The sequence below is a fragment of the Postia placenta genome (genome assembly GCF_002117355.1).
Source record: "Postia placenta MAD-698-R-SB12 unplaced genomic scaffold POSPLAscaffold_7, whole genome shotgun sequence".
NCBI classification, from domain to species: domain Eukaryota; kingdom Fungi; phylum Basidiomycota; class Agaricomycetes; order Polyporales; family Adustoporiaceae; genus Rhodonia; species Rhodonia placenta.
Window position 1 is genome coordinate 158,597 of NW_020169838.1, and position 17,393 is coordinate 175,989.

The 17,393-nt window shown below is 52.6% G+C and overlaps 3 protein-coding genes across 3 annotated transcripts; 1 reads left to right on the top strand and 2 right to left on the bottom strand.

Annotated features, from left to right (window-relative positions):
- Nucleotides 1–241: 241 nt before the first annotated feature.
- Nucleotides 242–1,475, top strand: POSPLADRAFT_1046454 (hypothetical protein; the record flags this gene model as incomplete). The annotated part of the gene is made up of 8 exons (XM_024479035.1): nucleotides 242–367; nucleotides 422–511; nucleotides 589–725; nucleotides 783–882; nucleotides 939–1,001; nucleotides 1,037–1,145; nucleotides 1,338–1,385; nucleotides 1,444–1,475. 8 exons carry the CDS (start codon nucleotides 242–244, stop codon nucleotides 1,473–1,475), a joined length of 705 nt encoding a protein of 234 aa, XP_024338749.1.
- Nucleotides 1,476–2,111: 636 nt separating this feature from the next.
- POSPLADRAFT_1181200 (hypothetical protein) lies at nucleotides 2,112–3,970 on the bottom strand (the record flags this gene model as incomplete). The annotated part of the gene is made up of 3 exons (XM_024488819.1): nucleotides 3,908–3,970; nucleotides 2,662–3,846; nucleotides 2,112–2,609 (listed from the first exon to the last, which is right to left on the bottom strand). Exons 1-3 carry the CDS (start codon nucleotides 3,938–3,940, stop codon nucleotides 2,112–2,114), a joined length of 1,716 nt encoding a protein of 571 aa, XP_024338750.1. The 5' UTR covers nucleotides 3,941–3,970.
- A 647-nt stretch (nucleotides 3,971–4,617) lies between these two features.
- POSPLADRAFT_1143803 (hypothetical protein) lies at nucleotides 4,618–15,400 on the bottom strand (the record flags this gene model as incomplete). Its single annotated transcript, XM_024485617.1, has 8 exons — nucleotides 4,618–5,310; nucleotides 5,368–5,772; nucleotides 13,512–13,563; nucleotides 13,622–14,001; nucleotides 14,051–14,266; nucleotides 14,313–14,417; nucleotides 14,907–15,163; nucleotides 15,211–15,400. 8 exons carry the CDS (start codon nucleotides 15,398–15,400, stop codon nucleotides 4,618–4,620), a joined length of 2,298 nt encoding a protein of 765 aa, XP_024338751.1.
- Nucleotides 15,401–17,393: the final 1,993 nt, after the last annotated feature.

Genomic DNA, 17,393 nt, shown 5'->3' on the forward strand with positions numbered 1-17,393 from the left:
GCATGAGCTGCACCTTGTGCCTTGGATTATCCAAATATAGAATAGAGAGGAGCTTATTTCTTGCACATAGCTGAGCTGGATATATAAGACATGCATCCTCGGACCAGTTCTGCGGCAGTAACCCCTTTTCCCTTTCCTTGTTTCCTCATACACCTTTTGCCCTGCATGCTGTTGAGTACTAAGTTGGACTACAAGTTCAAAAGCCCAAAGGTTCAAGCAGAGCCCTTCTGCTGTATCAAGAATGTGTTCCATTGAGCCTTTTCTCGACAAGTTGGACGTACCATTGGCAAGCCTGATGGCTACCAGCGGTGACGAACAGCCGGTGGGCATTGCCGTCGACGAATCATGCTGGAAGCCGGGCATAATTGTAAGCTCCCATCTCACCTGAATAGCGACAACGTTCATGTCTCCTTCGCCTCAGCGCATGTGCGCGGAGGCGGAGTCCATGGACACCGTGTCTCCCATGGACACGCTCCTCGACCCGTCTATTGCATACTGGGACAACGCATCGGTGTGTCATCTATCTCCATCCTCTCCTCGTTGATGCATAAGCGAACTTGTACCTCCACACCTCTGACGCCGCATCAGTACTCGCCTGCTTCACATGCGTCGGACTGCGACAGTCCTGTCATGGGCATGGATGTCGCCATCGACGCTAGCGATGCACATGGCATACTCCCGTGGCCGGGTTGCAAGAAGCTTCCCGCACAGCCTCAACGACACTCGTGAGTACGCATCACGTCTCCTGCGACATCTAGCCTGATATACACAATATATGTCAGAACAAATCAAACACCAGAGACAAGGAAGAACCAGCAGTTATTATCGCTACTCGTGAAGGCAACCACCGCAGCCTGCCTGTCTTACCTAATACCGCTATACGTGAGCGTGCAGCGCATATAGGGAAGCTATTATCTCACTCACTCTATGCATCACAGTGCGATGCCAGGAACCAAAGTACAAAAATCAGTCACCAGCGGATGGTCATACCGAATCTGCTGGTCAGTGTTCCCCGGCGACTCGACGAGCATCACAGCGGAAGCAGGCTACTCACGGAGCTAAGCGAGAGCCCCCTGAGGAGGATGACTACGTTGAACGTCCTCCTAAGAAGACAAATGCGCATCAAACAAGACTAATGTCAGATTGTATATAACGACGACAGGGTCGCCTTTGATGAATACATAATGCATTGGCTTACATAGATTCAAGGTTATACTGACGTTGCGCCTGAGCTATATTGATGAAGACAAGTCGAGATCGATGATGTAATTGTCTGAGACGAGCAAGCTGTCTCTTTCGGCCCGCCGCTATGGGTGTCTGCTGCTGCGACGTGCCAGGTGTAGCGCCCGTAGTGGACGAATCCGAGTTCTACCATACGAACACCAGTGAGTGCACGAAAAGGCAACGCGTTCTGTGAATTAACATCATCGACAAGTGACACAGCACGATATTATACCACTGGCACTGAAACGTGAACATACCTACTGTTTGCTATGCGCCGGATCGGTAGTAAACAAGCCTGTCTCAGACCAGTTCTCCCTCGGATTCACTCACAACCCTCGTACAGATAGAAGCAAAACGTTGAGGAACGTCCCTGAATGCCAACAGAAATTCACTTGTCTACATTGCTGTCAATATCGGAACGGATGTAGGGGCCTCACAACATCCGACAGAGCACGCCGAATCCTGTCCGAGTCGAATAGTTACGCGCGGTAGTCAAGGTCCACCTAGTATTGCCCGAGGGTTATCCTGGTCTAGGAATAGATCAATTCATCACAAGGTCGTTGAGCGCGGTCCTGACATCGAACATCGCGCAGATTTGCAATAGCTTGAGGTCGCTGGCATCTCTGAGTCGTGATTGCTTGAGCTATCTGATGCGTTCCGACTGCGTACAGTGTACTAACAGTCCTAGCACTATGTGATAAATCGGGAATCAGTACATGCTTCCGCAAATGCTTGGCTTGCAAGAAAGTCCTCGGGACAAATGAATCTCGTGTTGCGGAATGAAATATGATTGTCAAAGACAATTAAGAATCCCGAGTAGTCGCAATGGAGTATCTAAACGCATTAATCAATTCATCCTACGATAGGTCATATGTCCATGCTATATGCTATATTCCTTTGGTTATCGACGCGCTAAGTGAGATTAGCCTCATCCCATGACTGTATGGAACATCGATGATGTCAACAGAACTATGCGCTCGCAAGGGCAGAGTTGGCTCACCTTCGCTCTCTCGTTGAGGGTGATAATCGGGCGATTTCAACACCACTCTGAGCCGTTGAGCAATGATTTGAGGGACAGGACTGAGCGTACGTTCGCCCGCACCTTGTTCTACCTTCCACATCCACATCATACCTGCGAATGGATGTGTGTGGATAGAGAAGGAATACGTCATGGAACCAAAGCCAAGAGAGATGTAGCGAAGAGAGGGAACCTGTGCAATGACGAGAGACGCCAGCCGTTCTGCGTACTCCTGACTATTGTCGAGGTCGACGGGTTCCGCCGCCTCACTCACTACGCATGTGATAAATTGCGATAGGTCGCCATTGATAGCAATCTCGAGGTACGACAGCGACGTCATAGGCGAAAGAGTTGATGGGACATTAGTCTGTAGAATGAGCATTCTCAGTGGCGTATGCACATTGCCACGGAATGCTTACCATCCAATCCAGGAACAACGATGTAAGACCCTTCGTTTCTCTGAATAGACACAGCTCGACCTCGAGACACCGCAGTCTCGTCGCCTCGCGCGCAAGGCTCTTCCAGAACGAATCAAGTAAAGACTCGAAGGCCATGATGCGGAAAGTGAACACGATCGGTTCAGCATTGCGCACCATCTGCAGCACGATCGGTATTTCAGGATCGCCGCTGCGCGTGAGCCCACCCATCACCGACAGACTTGGAATTGCGAGTATGGATTGGATGAGAATGTGATACACAGGACGCGCGGTGGGCCAATTCTCCAAAAGGTGTCCGCTCCCCTCGACGTATTCGAGACCGGAGGTCCCTTGTAGCGGGACAGAATATGTTGGCCTGTCGAGAGCCGCAGTGTGCGGACTACCCCACTCTGTGAATGTTAGGGTGCGCAGATTGGGGAAGGCGCAGAGGACCGCAGGAAGATGGATTTCGCAACGTCCCAGGGTGAGGTCGGTAACTTTAGGCCATGAATGATGCAGGCTGCGCATGAAGTGCTCGGTGTCCATGCGAACCGGATAGTGTGGTGTATATAGACCATAGAGACTCAGCGCACGAAGTTCATGGAACCTCCCAATTCGGGAGATGATTGCGTCCTTATCCGCGTCCTGTGTCCGTACCTCCAGCATGAGGTTTCGCGGTTGGCTCCGCAACTCATCTAATAGCTTGAGAGCCTCGCATCCGTCGCATTGCAGCAGCTCCAGCTCAGCTATGTTGGTATGTGCATAAATAGCGTCAAGGAGTGGTGGATAAAACACTAAAAGGTCCTCAAGGGGAGAGATGTGGAGATGCCGGAGCCCACTTGCATGCTTGAAGAGTGACGTGAGCAGCCCCAAGGCTCTTAATGCTTCCTCCAGCTTCTGTGGACAATTGTGTTGGGTGAAAATGCCGCTTCCTTGGTACGGCAGCCCGACAGACACTGACAAGCGCCGGATCCACTGCAAGCGGCCGACCACATCGTCAAGCATATAGGTGCAGATGCGCATGACGGCTTGCATGGATTTCATCGTCACAGAAGACAATGCTTGACGTTTCGCGAGTAGATGGACCCGTCGCGCAACGAGAGAGAGCTGCAGGGAGTCCTTGGTGGTGACATCGGAAACGATGGTCGTAAGGACATCGTCGTTGAGATCCAGGAGCGTCGTCCTGTACTGTGGGGCAATTTGCACGGTGTTTAGTCGGAAGGGGCGGCTAGTAGCGTACTCCACTAACCTGTGTCGATTCGGAGACATTCGCGTTCTGCATCGCGGCGACTGCTTGTTGCTCACACTGATGTCAGAGTGCAGGACACACTGAGTAATTCACCAGGCCGTAGGAGTCATTTTCGGCAGGCCCCGAGTCCTGATGGTTGCCTGGCATGGCTCTCGTGCGTCCATTTTGACAGTTCGTGAGACGATAGAAATTAAGGTTGCGCGACCCCGGAAGTCAACTGGGAAGAATGCTTTGCCCGATATTGAAACAACATTGCCGAAACACGTGGTACTCGGCGAGCCCCGGAGCGCCTCCTTCCTAACCGGTGAGGTCATCTAAGTACTTTCAGACCAGTGATGTGCGAGTCAATGACTAGTCAATGACTTGCCATAGTCATTGACTATTGATGGGAAATGACTTGCATGACCGTGACTCTACCCACGGTCCGTTGACTTTACCCACGGTCTCGTGCCTTTGCCACTTTGGGTAACGGGCAGTGACCGCAGTGTCTGTACACCGCCAATTGGCGCTCGAGTGGTGTCCCGTCGTCGGGCTGTGTTTGACGACAATACGCGATATATAGATACATTTTAGTAATTCTGCACAATCATAAGCCATAAACATGCCTGTATATGATGTTAAAGCATGTGTAAGAGGGCCTGATAGCGGCACACATTATGGACAAGATTAAGCGCTGTTAGATACTATAGTGCAGAGTGCGCGGGATATAGTTATGTATCAAGTATTGTATCTAAAGTCTCGTCTATACTACTGAAATTAGTGTCGTCCTCCTCGCCTTCGGCATCCAGGTCTATCAGCTCATAGAACTCAAGCTCATCTTCGAGACTACGGTGTGCATTCCTCTCATACCTTTCCACCCAGCTACTCATTGTGAAGTCGAAAAGCTCTATGATACTGATTGAGATTTTACTTGGAAATCGCACCGGCTCTGCATCCTCGTCGTTACTGACCATTTGCGTGAACGAGTGCGCCATCTCACGGAGGTCTGCTGCAACAGTGTGATTTGTCGTCGCGTTATCATCGGGATCTGCAGGTGTGTGTGCATCTACTGAAGCAATGTCGCTGATCGCCTGGAAAGATGTCGCTGAATTCATGGGCTGCTCAGTAACTGGGTTGGGTCCCTCGCGTCCAAACTTCCTCTTCAGACATGCCTTAGCATTCTGGGCACGATGTTCGTCTCGGATGTGCATCTTGAGCTCTGCAAGCGATATGAGAGTCTCGGTACGCATGCGATTACGAAGCTTGGTGAGGATTGTGCCAAAAATGCTGAATAGGCGTTCACATGAGGCGGAGTTTGCGCAGATAGACAGTATGCGCCTTGCAAGAACATGCACTGGTGGGGGATTTGGATCATTGGTGTGCGACATGCCTTGATAAACGGAAAGTGGATCGGGGCTCTGATTCTGAAGGATGGTTAATGAGTAGCATTCATTTAGAAGTGAAACATATCAACTTCATACCTGAGAATGCGCATGCAGTTCAACTGTATCACAAAAGGATTCCAGATCGTCGAAGTCCCCTTTATTGTTGAGGTAGTCTTGAATGTTGGTCAATAGCAAGATTGGGGCAGTAGTGGAAAAGAAACGAGTCCACAGTCGTGAAAAAAGCATGTGAATACCAGCGACTGTGGTGAATCTCTGGTGATGGAAAGGGGTTGTTTTCAAGAATGGATTAAGGATTACGGCAGCGATGAAAACCTTCTGATCAGCCTTGCTCCAGCGCTTCTCAATACTATTGAGTATTGCACAGATTTCCGGAGAGCTCGCATCAGGGAGCACCTTGTATCTCATTGTTAAAGAGCCAAATGTCAGCAATACCTCGTCGAGACGACAGAATGCTGTTTGTGTCACGAGTTGGTACGGTGTCTAGCCGTTTTTTAATTTTTTCCTTTTCGCGGGCTTGAACCCGCGACCTCTGTACTACATACCTGATATGGACGCGTCGCTATCTACTGTACGATTAGATTAGATGGGGTGGTGATGCGATCTACGAAACCCTAACCCCTAACCTGGGTACGACCTAGGTGGACTAGAGGCGGGTTATTATCTTAGTGAGAGGGGAGTTAGCAGCAAGGTGTCCCGCGGTTCGAGTGAACACGAGAAACGCCCTCGGAAAAGGCTACGAACGCTAGGGAAGGTACGAGGTGGCTCGACACGTCGTCGAAGCTACTCGGAGGCTGTGGGTGGTTAGTGGAGACGATCGAAGCTCGGCAGAGCTCTTCGATGTATCGTAGAGGGAAGAGACACGATTCGATAGGGTGGACTTAGCTAGGACGCGGTTTGAGGTGCAACGCAGTTCTTCGACAATAGCTGAAGTCGAAAGGTTCGTCGAGACGGTATCGACGAGTAAACGCAGTAGACGAGGTTTCGAGGTTACGCAGCGAGGAACGAAGTGACGCAGTTGAGGGCTTAGACGCAGGGTGAACTCGACTTATGAGCTCTGAACTCGAGGGGGGGACCGGATCTTGTATTTTTGGAGAGAAGTACGACAAGTTTTATACTACGCATAGGACGCTACGACTATCGAGAGTGGCACACTAGTACAAGGGGCTTTGCATTGTCCCGCACGAAGCTGCCTCACCGAGTGGCACGTATCAAGTCCATCGGTAGAGTGACGTCATGCCGAACGCGGAGATGAAGAGAAACATATGGACACTTCGGACCGGTATCCGTCGTTGAAGGCATGCCGCGAGGTTTGATACCTAATCGGGAAAGACCGGCTACGTCGGTGTGGCACGGAGCGATGCGCGCGCTTGGACGAGCGGCATCAAGTGGCCCTATTGTCCGCCGAATGCGGGAGATGTCCCGAGATCTACGCGCGAGGCATCGGAACGACCGTGCTGAGCTTCGAGTAAGCGTCGCGCACCGTCGAAGATGTTGAAGAGCGTCGAAGGCGAAATCAAAGTGTTGGGTGACTGAGTCGAAGTGCCGGGCAGGATGCGACTGCCGAAAAGAGGTGTATCGGGGCCCAGAGGGGCTTGGCGCCTATCAGCGGCAGTGCGCGGCACAGCTCGGGCTCCGCTGACACAGCCTCTCTGACTCACCAGCCCCCGGGGCCGCGTCAGCATGCTGCGCACGGACCAGCTGTGCACGGACCAGTGCGCACAGCCTGCCCTAAACTTCCCCTGTATATAAGCCGGCCTCTGCTGCCCTAGGGACCTCAGTTTTGACCTCTTGTCCCTAGGTCAGTAAGCCCTCCCTTGTATTTCTTTCTTACCTCACTAACTAATACATTTACTTGTCCCTAGCCTTAGGTTTGAGCCTCGCTCACCATCGCTTCGGTAAGACAAGTCGAACACCCCCAGCTTTAGGTTTTCCCCTGTCGCTTGACCCTAAGTCGCGACATTAGGTCGAAACTCCCCAACACTGCCGGCGTTCCAAAACAAACACACTCACTTCCCTCTCCCATAGGTCGGGTGGTGTGCACCCTTACTGTACCCTACGATACGTAGATAGCCTACAATACATCGCCAACACTTGAGAGACGAACTCTTCAGTACCTGCACTTCAGTGGGCGGTACTTGTCCTCACGGACGCATAGCTTTGGTTCCTGCTGCATACTAGCCAAAAGCAGTATTGGGCCCTACGTGAACTGCGAATCTCAGTGTCATCTTGGGCGCCATAGGTGTAAGCTAGTTCACAACAGCCTTTCGTAGTACGCGCACCTCCTCGTCCTCCCCCCATCCAACGTGGCTGCCTGCCAAGGCCTCGTCCACGCCTTCGATTCTCAGGACCTCGTTGACATCTACATCCCAGACGGCCCTGACGCCCTTATCCTCACCTGCGAGCAGCAGCCGTGCCCAAATCGGACACCTCGATCAATCAACCAGGACTATTCGCACTACAAAGTGATCCGAAGGGCGCAACATCCGCTCGGTCCTCGAAGCACCCTCGCATCTCGATCCGCCTCGCGGCATTCTCGCCCTGTCTCTCCCAGCTCCTGTCTTCCCCGACCGGTCGCCGGTCCAAGTCAAGCGCGAGGAGATATCCCTCCAGACCCTGCGCCAGAGCAAGAGCCTGAGGAGAGTGCGAGTGAAGAAGGAGTCTCGGAGCCCGAGCCCACGGATCCTGCTCGGCCCGCCTCGCCAACAGCGCTCGCCCCCGCGTCAGCAGTCCCTGACGTACGTAACCCCACCCCCGGGCTTCCTCCCGCGCCTTCACCGCCGTCTCCGCCGCGAGGCCACTTGCGCACTCGCTCCCCTCGAAGTCCGACCAGCGGAGGGCCACCACAGCCGCCTCCGCCCCTGCGCCGTCCTCCGTCCCCCCCAGCGCCGATAATGTCGTCTCCCTCGACCGCCCCCGACAAGGAGACCCTGAAGCTTCTCCTTCCCCTCCGGTATGACGGCAAAACCGTCATCGAGTGCGACAGGTTCCTGTCGCAGCTGCGCATCTACTGGCTGGTCAACACGTCGTTGACCACCATTGAACTCAAGGTGCAGGTTGCACTGAGCCTGCTCGACGGTGACGCCCGCACCTGGGCCACTCCATACTTCGCCCAACTCGTATCCGTGCAACTCGGTGTTCAGGGAGTGACGACCCCCTTCGCAAATGAGGCGACCTTTGCCACAACTTTCAAAGCCCGCTTCGGCAACCTCGACGATGAGGCAGCGGCCCAGGTAGAGCTGGCCAAACTCTGCGTGGACAAGTCGGTCCGCGAAAAACGCACTGCGGCGGAGTTCTCCGCGCTGTTCAAGGGTCCGGCGGACCGCTCCGGGTATGGGGACCTGGAGTTACGCGACAAGTACCTGAGCGGCATCCCCTCCCGCGTCTACCACAAAATCGAGCTCGAGATGTTCACCACGTGGGAAGACGCTGACAAGCACGCCACGGAGGTCGAACAGATCCTCGACATCAGCCGGGCCCGTCGGCCTGAGTTGAACAATTTCTTCTCGGCTCGAGGTCGAGGACGCGGCGGAGCACGTGGTGGTGCGCCCCAGTCGCACGAAGCTTCGGCCAGCATCAATGCGGCCGTCGTAAAAGGCAACTTCCCCGGCAATTGTTATGGCTGTGGGAAGCAAGGGTACCGACGTTTCGAGTGCCCCAATTGTAAGGACAAACCTTACACGAAACGCACTGACACGCGGGCTACGGTTGCCTCAGGTTCCACCCAGGTTGCGACAAGCGCCCCCGTCGCTTCATCCTCAGCGAGTACAAGTGCCGCTTCAGCGAAATCGGAAGGTTCCAAGCTGGCGGACTTGGTAGCACAGATGAAGTCGATGCGCGAAGAGCTCGAGCACTATCGGGCGATGAAGGAGGAGGGTTTTTGATCCGGTCCGCGCTTCGTGCCGCACGCGTCGGGCCGCATATATCCTGTAACAAGTATGATGTATTGTCGACTGCAATGGTGTATGAGTTGGACCAGGGGTCCCAACATTTTCACATTCCAGTCAGACTCCAAGGGAAGAGACGGCACAAAGACATAATCGCCATGGTGGACAGCGGAGCCACCACGAAATTTATCAACAAACGATTCATCATAGAGAATAAGGTGCAGACGCGGAGGCTAAAGGAGCCTATTCCGCTCTATAATATCGACGGCACCCTAAATAAGGACGGAAGCATCTCGGAAGTAGCCGTGTTACAGATGCAGATAGGAGAGCACGTCGAGAAGACGGTGTTTACGGTCACGGACATTGGTCCGGAGGATGTGATTGTTGGGTTAGATTGGCTACGCGAGCACAACCCCGAAATCAACTGGGAGGAAGGCTCCCTAAAGTTATCCCGATGCCCTGAAACGTGCAGTGCCAGGAGGACTGGCCGGATGGAGCAAGCAGCGACTGCGTGTGATACGGGGGTCAGGCCCACGGCACGCAGGCGTTCGCCGAAGTCCAGACGGTCGGTTATAGGCACCTGCCGGAGTAAGGTGCTGCCGGACTTCGAACCCGAAGAAGATCCGGTAGAAGTCAAGTGGAATGAAGCCGACTTGATCGAGGCCTGGGAGCAAGGTATTACGCTTCCTGGTGCCCCTCAGCTGTTCGTCGCAGCCGGGCATACGTACTCCCAGCTGTTCGCTGAAGAAGAGATCAAGAAGAAGGTCGTTAAGACCGCCGAGGAGTCGGTACCTAAACAGTACCACGAGTTCCTGAATGTCTTCTCCAAGGAAGCATCAGAACGGCTACCCAAAAGGAAGCCTTATGATCACGCGATCGAACTTGTGCCCGGTTACTCGACATTCCATTCGAAAGTGTACCCCCTGTCGAACAATGAGCAAGAGGAGCTTGACAAGTTCCTAAAGGAACAACTAGCGAAGGGTTACATATGGGAATCGAAGTCACCTATCTCGTCCCCCTTCTTCTTCATCAAAAAGAAGGAAGGGACGCTTCGACCCGTGCAGGACTACCATCAGTTGAACGCAATCACGGTTAAAAATCGCTACCCCTTGCCGCTGATCGCCGAAATGGTAGACAAACTCCGCAGCGCTACACTGTTCACGAAGTTCGACGTCCGATGGGGGTACAACAACGTCCGGATCAAAGCCGGTGATGAATGGAAGGCGGCCTTCGTAACTAACCGGGGTCTGTACGAACCCCTGGTGATGTTCTTCGGCCTCACCAACTCCCCCGCAACTTTCCAGGCGATGATGAACGAGATCTTCCACGATCTCATTGTCGGTGGCAAAATCCTCGTGTACCTGGACGATATACTCATCTTCTCTACCCACAAAGAGGAGCATGAGAAGGTTACGCACGAGGTCCTCCAACGCCTGCAGGACAACGATCTGTTCCTGAAGCCTGAAAAGTGTGAATGGGATGTTTCCAAAGTCGACTATGTCGGCTATGTGTTCGGTGGCGATGAGGTAGCGATGGATCCCGCGAAGCTGAAAGGAATTAATGAGTGGCCAGTACCCCGGAACAAAAAGGATGTTCAGAAGTTCCGGGGGTTTTCCAATTTCTACCGCCGCTTCATTAAGGACTTCGCCAAGATCTCGAGACCACTCGACCGACTCACAGGGAACAATCCATGGCATTGGGGCGAGGAAGAGCAGCATGCCTTCGATGAGCTCAAGTGGCTCTTTGCCACAACCCCGGTCTTGGCGCTGTATGACCCAAATCGAGAAACGTGCATTGAGGTTGACGCCTCAGGCTACACCACTGGCGGCGTATTGATGCAGAAGCAGGACAACGGCAAATGGCATCCTATCGCCTTCCGGTCTCACGCTATGGACCCTGCCCAGCGTAACTACGAGATCTACGATAAGGAGATGCTTGCGATCATCGAGGCATTGGAAGATTGGCGCCACTACCTCGAGGGATTACCCAACCAGTTCGAGATTGTAACCGATCACAAGAACCTCGAGTACTGGCGCACATCACAGCACCTCACGCGTCGTCAAGCGCGATGGTCACTGTTCCTGGCTCGCTTCGACTTCCGCATCACGCATAAGGCTGGAACATCGAATGGAAAGGCTGATGCCCTGTCACGCCGATCAGATCATCAGGTCGGCGATGAGGACGATAACACCGATCAGGTGGTTCTCAAACCGGAGAGATTCCGCATCGCCTCCACTAGGCGCGGTCATGCCTCGGTGACGGCTGATCAGTCGCTTCTGAAGCGCATCAGGGAGTGTTCGGATAAGGATCGGGTTGTGGCCGAGGCACTTGAAAAGGTGCAGAACCTCGGACCGCCTAGGCTGCAGAAAGGCTTTGAGGAGTGGAATGCTGAGCAGGGGCTTCTGCTGTTCCGCAGGATGGTCTATGTCCCAAAGAACGCGGAGCTCCGGCGGGACATTGTCAAAATCCACCACGACTCGCCGATTGCCGGTCATGGTGGTCGTGCCAAAACCCTCGAGCTCGTATCGCGAAACTACTGGTGGCCAGGAATGTCCAAATTCGTCAATGAGTACGTAAGCACCTGTGACGTGTGCAACCGTACAAAGACATTCCCTGCTAAGCCCCAGGGTCCGCTGAAGCCTAACGAGATCCCCGAGCGCCCGTGGCAGATCATCACCACCGATATGATCGTCGGTTTGCCGAAGTCTGATGGATTCGACTCGATCCTGGTTACCGCCGACCGCTTCACCAAGCAGGTCCACTTCTCGGCCTGTCATGAGACCCTGACGGCAGAAGGTGCGGCAGACCTGTACATCCGCGATGTGTTCAAACATCATGGGGCCCCAGCCAAGGTCATATTAGACCGAGGTCCCCAGTTCGCTTCGAAATACCTCCATGCGGTGTACAAGGGACTAGGGATCGAGCCGGCGCTGTCTACAGTGTTCCACCCCCAGACAGATGGCCAGACTGAGCGCTGGAATCAGGAGATCGAGCAGTACCTGCGTGCGTTCACAAGCCACAGGCAGGATGATTGGGCGAAGCAGTTGCCGCTCGCGGAGTTTGCACTGAACAACCGAGTTCACTCCGCGACCGGGCACTCCCCCTTCTTCCTGCATCAGGGGTACCATCCTGAGATCCAAGTGCGGATCAACCCGATGTCTGCGATGCCTGCGGCCACTGATCGGCTCAAGATCCTGAAGGAGATCCGGGACGACACACGCTCTGCGCTTGAGCTGTCAGCCGAGCGCATGAAGGTGTACTACGACAAACACGTGCAGAAGGCACCGGTCTTCGCGCCGGGGGACAAGGTCTGGCTTGACGCTCGGAACCTTAAGCTGAAACAGCCGAGCAAGAAGCTCAGTCCCAAGCGCCTCGGACCATATGCCGTGCGGCGAAAGCTCGGAGACTTGAATTATGAATTAATCCTGCCGAAGTCAGTGCCTGTGCACCCGGTGTTCCATGTCTCCTTGCTTAGCAAGTATGCACGTAGCGAGATCCCAGGCCGAAAGCCGGAGGAGCCGCCTGCCATTGAGGTCAAGGGCAATGAAGAGTATGAGGTTGAGCGGATCAAAGATTCGAGGATCTTCCGGCGTCAGCTACAGTACCTCGTCAAGTGGAAGGGTTATGACGACTCACACACGTCATGGGAACCGGCGCGCAACGTTGCCAATGCGCCGGCCCTCATAGCCGACTTCCACCGGAAGAATCCGAACACCCCTCGCCGCCTCAATGCCGCTACATTTGGTGGTCTCAACTTTCAGCCAATGCCTTCGCCGCTGACTGAAGCACGCTGCCGCTCCGGATGGGAGATGGGCAAGGGCGCCTCGCATGAGGTCATGCGCCGTTGAGGGGGGGGTAATGTCACGAGTTGGTACGGCGTCTAGCCGTTTTTTAATTTTTCCCTTTCGTGGGCTCGAACCCGCGACCTCTGCACTATACGCTCGAACGAACAAGTCCTTATCTACTGTACGATTAGATTAGATGGGGCGGCAGTGCGCGGCACAGCTCGGGCTCCGCTGACACAGCCTCTCTGACTCACCGGCCCCCGGGGCTGCGTCAGCATGCCGTGCACGGACCAGCTGTGCACGGACCAGTGCGCACAGCCTGCCCTCATCTCCCCCTGTATATAAGCCGGCCTCTGCTGCCCTAGGGACCTCAGTTTCGACCTCTTGTCCCTAGGTCAGTAAGCATCCTTTGTATTTCTTTTCTTACCTCACTAATATATTATCTTGTCCCTAGCCTTAGGTTTGAGCCTCGCTCACCATCGCTTCAGTAAGACAAGTCGAACGCCCCCAGCTTTAGGTTTTCCCCTGTCGCTTGACCCTAAGTCGCAACAGTTTGTGTGATGTTCGCAGCAACTGCAAGAGGCTCGAGGTGATTTTTAATACTGTTTGATATGGTTTGAGTATGTTATTCATATTGTACAAGGGAATACAATACTATACCGTGCTAAAGATTGCCAGAAAATAGGACTTGAGATCGTTTTGATGTGCTTGCAGGCTGTATTCCTTGCCTGAACAGTTGCTGAATATGGTACAAGTTGCTGATCCCTCTCGTTACGTTGTTGATCTCGCCTTTCGAGAAGATCGAGTGTCGGTTGAAGTTGCAGGAGCCGGCAGAAGGCAAGGTAGTGTGCCGTCCAGCGACTGAAAACAGCACGGATCACTGTCAGTGGTTGTTTACCTGCAGCAACCATTTCATCTTGCATTAAAGCAAGAACATATGTTTTGCTTTGTAACCAGGTGATGAGCTCGCACGCTTTTTCTGCATAGCAGAGAAATGTGGAGACTTCTACTCTTATGTAATCTCCGACACAAAGATTGATCTAGTTTACATTATTCTAGCAATGCCTATGTAGTAAAAATATGACTTACCTGGTGGCCATAGCAATCCGGAGTGACAAGCTTCGGGTATCTTGCGACCAGCATTGCGCGAGCTTTGCGGGACTCACCCGACGCATCTGTTGTAAAAGCAACAACCTCCACGTGCCATTTGGTTTCAAGTTCTTGAATGACGTCCTCCATCAAGCGCAGCAAACTTTCGGCTGTTTTTCTCTCATTTGATGCATCGTGCACCCGAACAGTATGCACCTATATATGGTAAGTACACATTTGAAGATTCTTATATTGAACTCACTTTTCGATCTGCTGTGATCATGAAAGCAATGAAGTGATGGAAGTTCTCAGCTGTCCAGCCATCACATTGAACTGTGGCAGCATGCCCATCTGCGCTCTTCTTGGCCTGTGCACGAAGGACTGAGAGTGTCTGGGGAAGTAGGCGCTGTGTGAGAACCTTTCGTGACGGAGCCTTTGCCCCTGGTATGAACTTGTCAAGGAAGGCAAGGAACTCCGGGTTTTCCACCCAAGTGAGTGGTAGTCCCGCAGAAGCTGTAAGGCGAATAAGGCGATCCTCAAGCTGCTTCTGTTTGCTATCATCCCACATTGTCTCCGGTGATAGATATGTTTGCAAGGCTGAACGACGGGATTGTGAGTGTCATGGATGCTTGCCAAATTCATTTGTTGCATATGAAGCAAGACTTGGCGAGTCTGATGGAGAAGGGGATGGATGAAAGGGATGCTTTATGGGGATGTTAAGAGGTGATGGAGGAATAGACCTTGGCTGGCTAGCGAGCAAACTCAGAAGAGTTGAAGGACCTGCCACCTAAGTCAGAAGCAGCATAGTGAATGGCATTAGTGCAAGTATTGGTATGTAATTGACTACAAGACATACCTGATGGCCCACAAAATCGGAAAATTGTGGACCCCACTCCATCGTGCTATGACTAGGTTGTGGTGTGCTATACGAATAAGTCATTGCGGGAGCTGTGATTCGTGCCTGAGGTCCCGCTGGAGGAAGTTCTTGAGCAGCTCGTGCAGAGATCTCCCTTGGCTGTAATAAGCAGTTGCGTAGGTGGTTGAGCAATGTGTGTGTTGCAGCGCGTAGCCATCCTCGGTTCGGGTCGTTGGCATCATGAGCCCATACTAGAACTATGTTAGTATGCTTCAGAGCATCAATTTGGGTTAATCAGATGTACACATGTTGACAATCAATGGCTCATCCCGTAGTGCTGCCCGTACGCCAAAGGCAACCTGCTGTGTGTCGAGCCTTTTCTCTTCTTCTACTCGAATAGCATAGCACAGTTTGCACCATACCTTCGCCTTGTTGGCGACATTGTTGTTATTATATGCAGTGGGGTCTTTCTGCTGTAGTAATGGGTGGTCCATAAAAGAATGCGCGATACCATTTGCGATTCGCTGAGGAGCGCGACATTGGGGCAGCAAGGGGGGATTAAGGCAAATGTGGTGTATAGATTCATTGAAACAACTATAAATACACAAGGTAGCTAGGCTAGGGGCGACATTTCTTGGCACATGAGCATTGTGCGAGGCAGACAGAATATGAGATCCATGAGCTCACTGCCTGTACTAAATGAAAGCTTAAGTATCATGAGGCATGGGCACCAGGCATGCAGCATAACGATCTTCCGACAATACCACAAAAGGAAGTGTGACCTCGACCACCACTGTGCCCGAGGACCCTGGGCTTACCTCGGAGTCATGACTGTCCCAGGGTCATTGACGGTCAATTGCAAGTCAACGATCAATGACTATGACCATTGACCACGGTCATTGACCGCACACCACTGTTTCAGACTACATAGCCGATGCATGAGATTAGTTTGACCAAATGATACATGAGTGAATAAAAAGTAAGTATCCATAGATCGGGAATAGACATGCTGCATGGGCTAATGCTAAAAACCTTATCTCGATCATTGATCTGATGTGTCAGCAGCTCTCCAGCTTTTGCACGGTTGTTTCGCAGAGTCCCACTAGTTGATTCCCTAAAACCCAATGTAGTGCATCATGCGTCGCAGACGTCCAGTAACAATGGTCATAATAATGTGCCTAGATTGTCTCAACACAAATTTGCGAGACCAGCTTAGGCACGCAATTACATCTTGAAGAAATCGACCCGGAGCAACACGCAGAGCCGGAATACATGGGCACTGTACGTCATCTGGATATCCCACGACCAGTACGTCGACATCCTAATGCTGTATCGATGTCTGACGACCTGGATCGCAAGCCACGAGTACTGTCACATCCAGCCTGATGTTTTGCGATACTTTCGTGTTTATAGTAGAATGAGACTTAGATGTGAAACACGTAGTGGATGTTCACTACATGCTCTACATGTAAGTCTGTATAAGCGATGATCTGAGCCATTTGTTCACACTGTAAGAATCATGTCCGATGTGACACTTTGCGAAGAATATAGGCTAATAATATAATGGTTGGACGAAATTGAACCATTGGCATGAAACATCTTTTCGATCTTACATCCCTCATCCTGAGATACACGTGGATATAAGTACCAGAGACCCTCAGGTAGACTGTGAATATCAGCCGATAGTCGATTGTTCAGGCAAGCGTGTCCGATGCCAGCATCTAGAGCCTCAGGGTGGAAAAACGGCTGTATGTGGAGAGCGCAGGTAGATATTACAAGCCGATGGTGCTACGTACGAATCTGCGAGTGAAGACACTGGTCCCACGGCCGGCCCTTTTGGGAACAATGAAATCGATATATTGGGATATCAGGATCGTCATCAACCATGATTATGCGAGTCCGCCGCCGCTTCTCGCTCGTCGCTCTGTCAAGCAGCGCCAGTAGAACTGTTCAGATACTATTTACGAACCTTGGACTTGTAATCATACGCTGCTGAGAGGTTTGCGGCTCGAGAACAAGGAATCCTGCCGTGGAAGCGTGGGCCGTCAGTTCCAACTCCGATGATGCACGAACAATGGACGTGCATAGTCCACGCGGCTTACCGACTTCCTGACGCTGGCTCCGGGTGTATCCGCCAGGCCATAGTGCCCTGGATCTCTTGAGAGCGATTCGCTGGGGGTGCCGTCGTGGATTTACAGAACACCATTCGTCAGACAAGACCTGTAGTCTGCTACGGTGAATTATGTAGTGGTTCAAATAAACAATGGTTACTCGTCGGCGAGAGGGACGGACCATGGCGTGTGCTGCGAATACGGGCATTCAACATTTTCGGAAGCATATCACGGTCAGATGCCTACCAAGAGCATTGTCCTTATCTGTGCAGGATTACGCTTCTCATCCGCGAACCGCGCGATGCCGACAGGACATTGCCGATTCAAGGTCAGCAACTACCGCTGTGCCCTCGACCACCGCCCTGGAAAGGCCAAC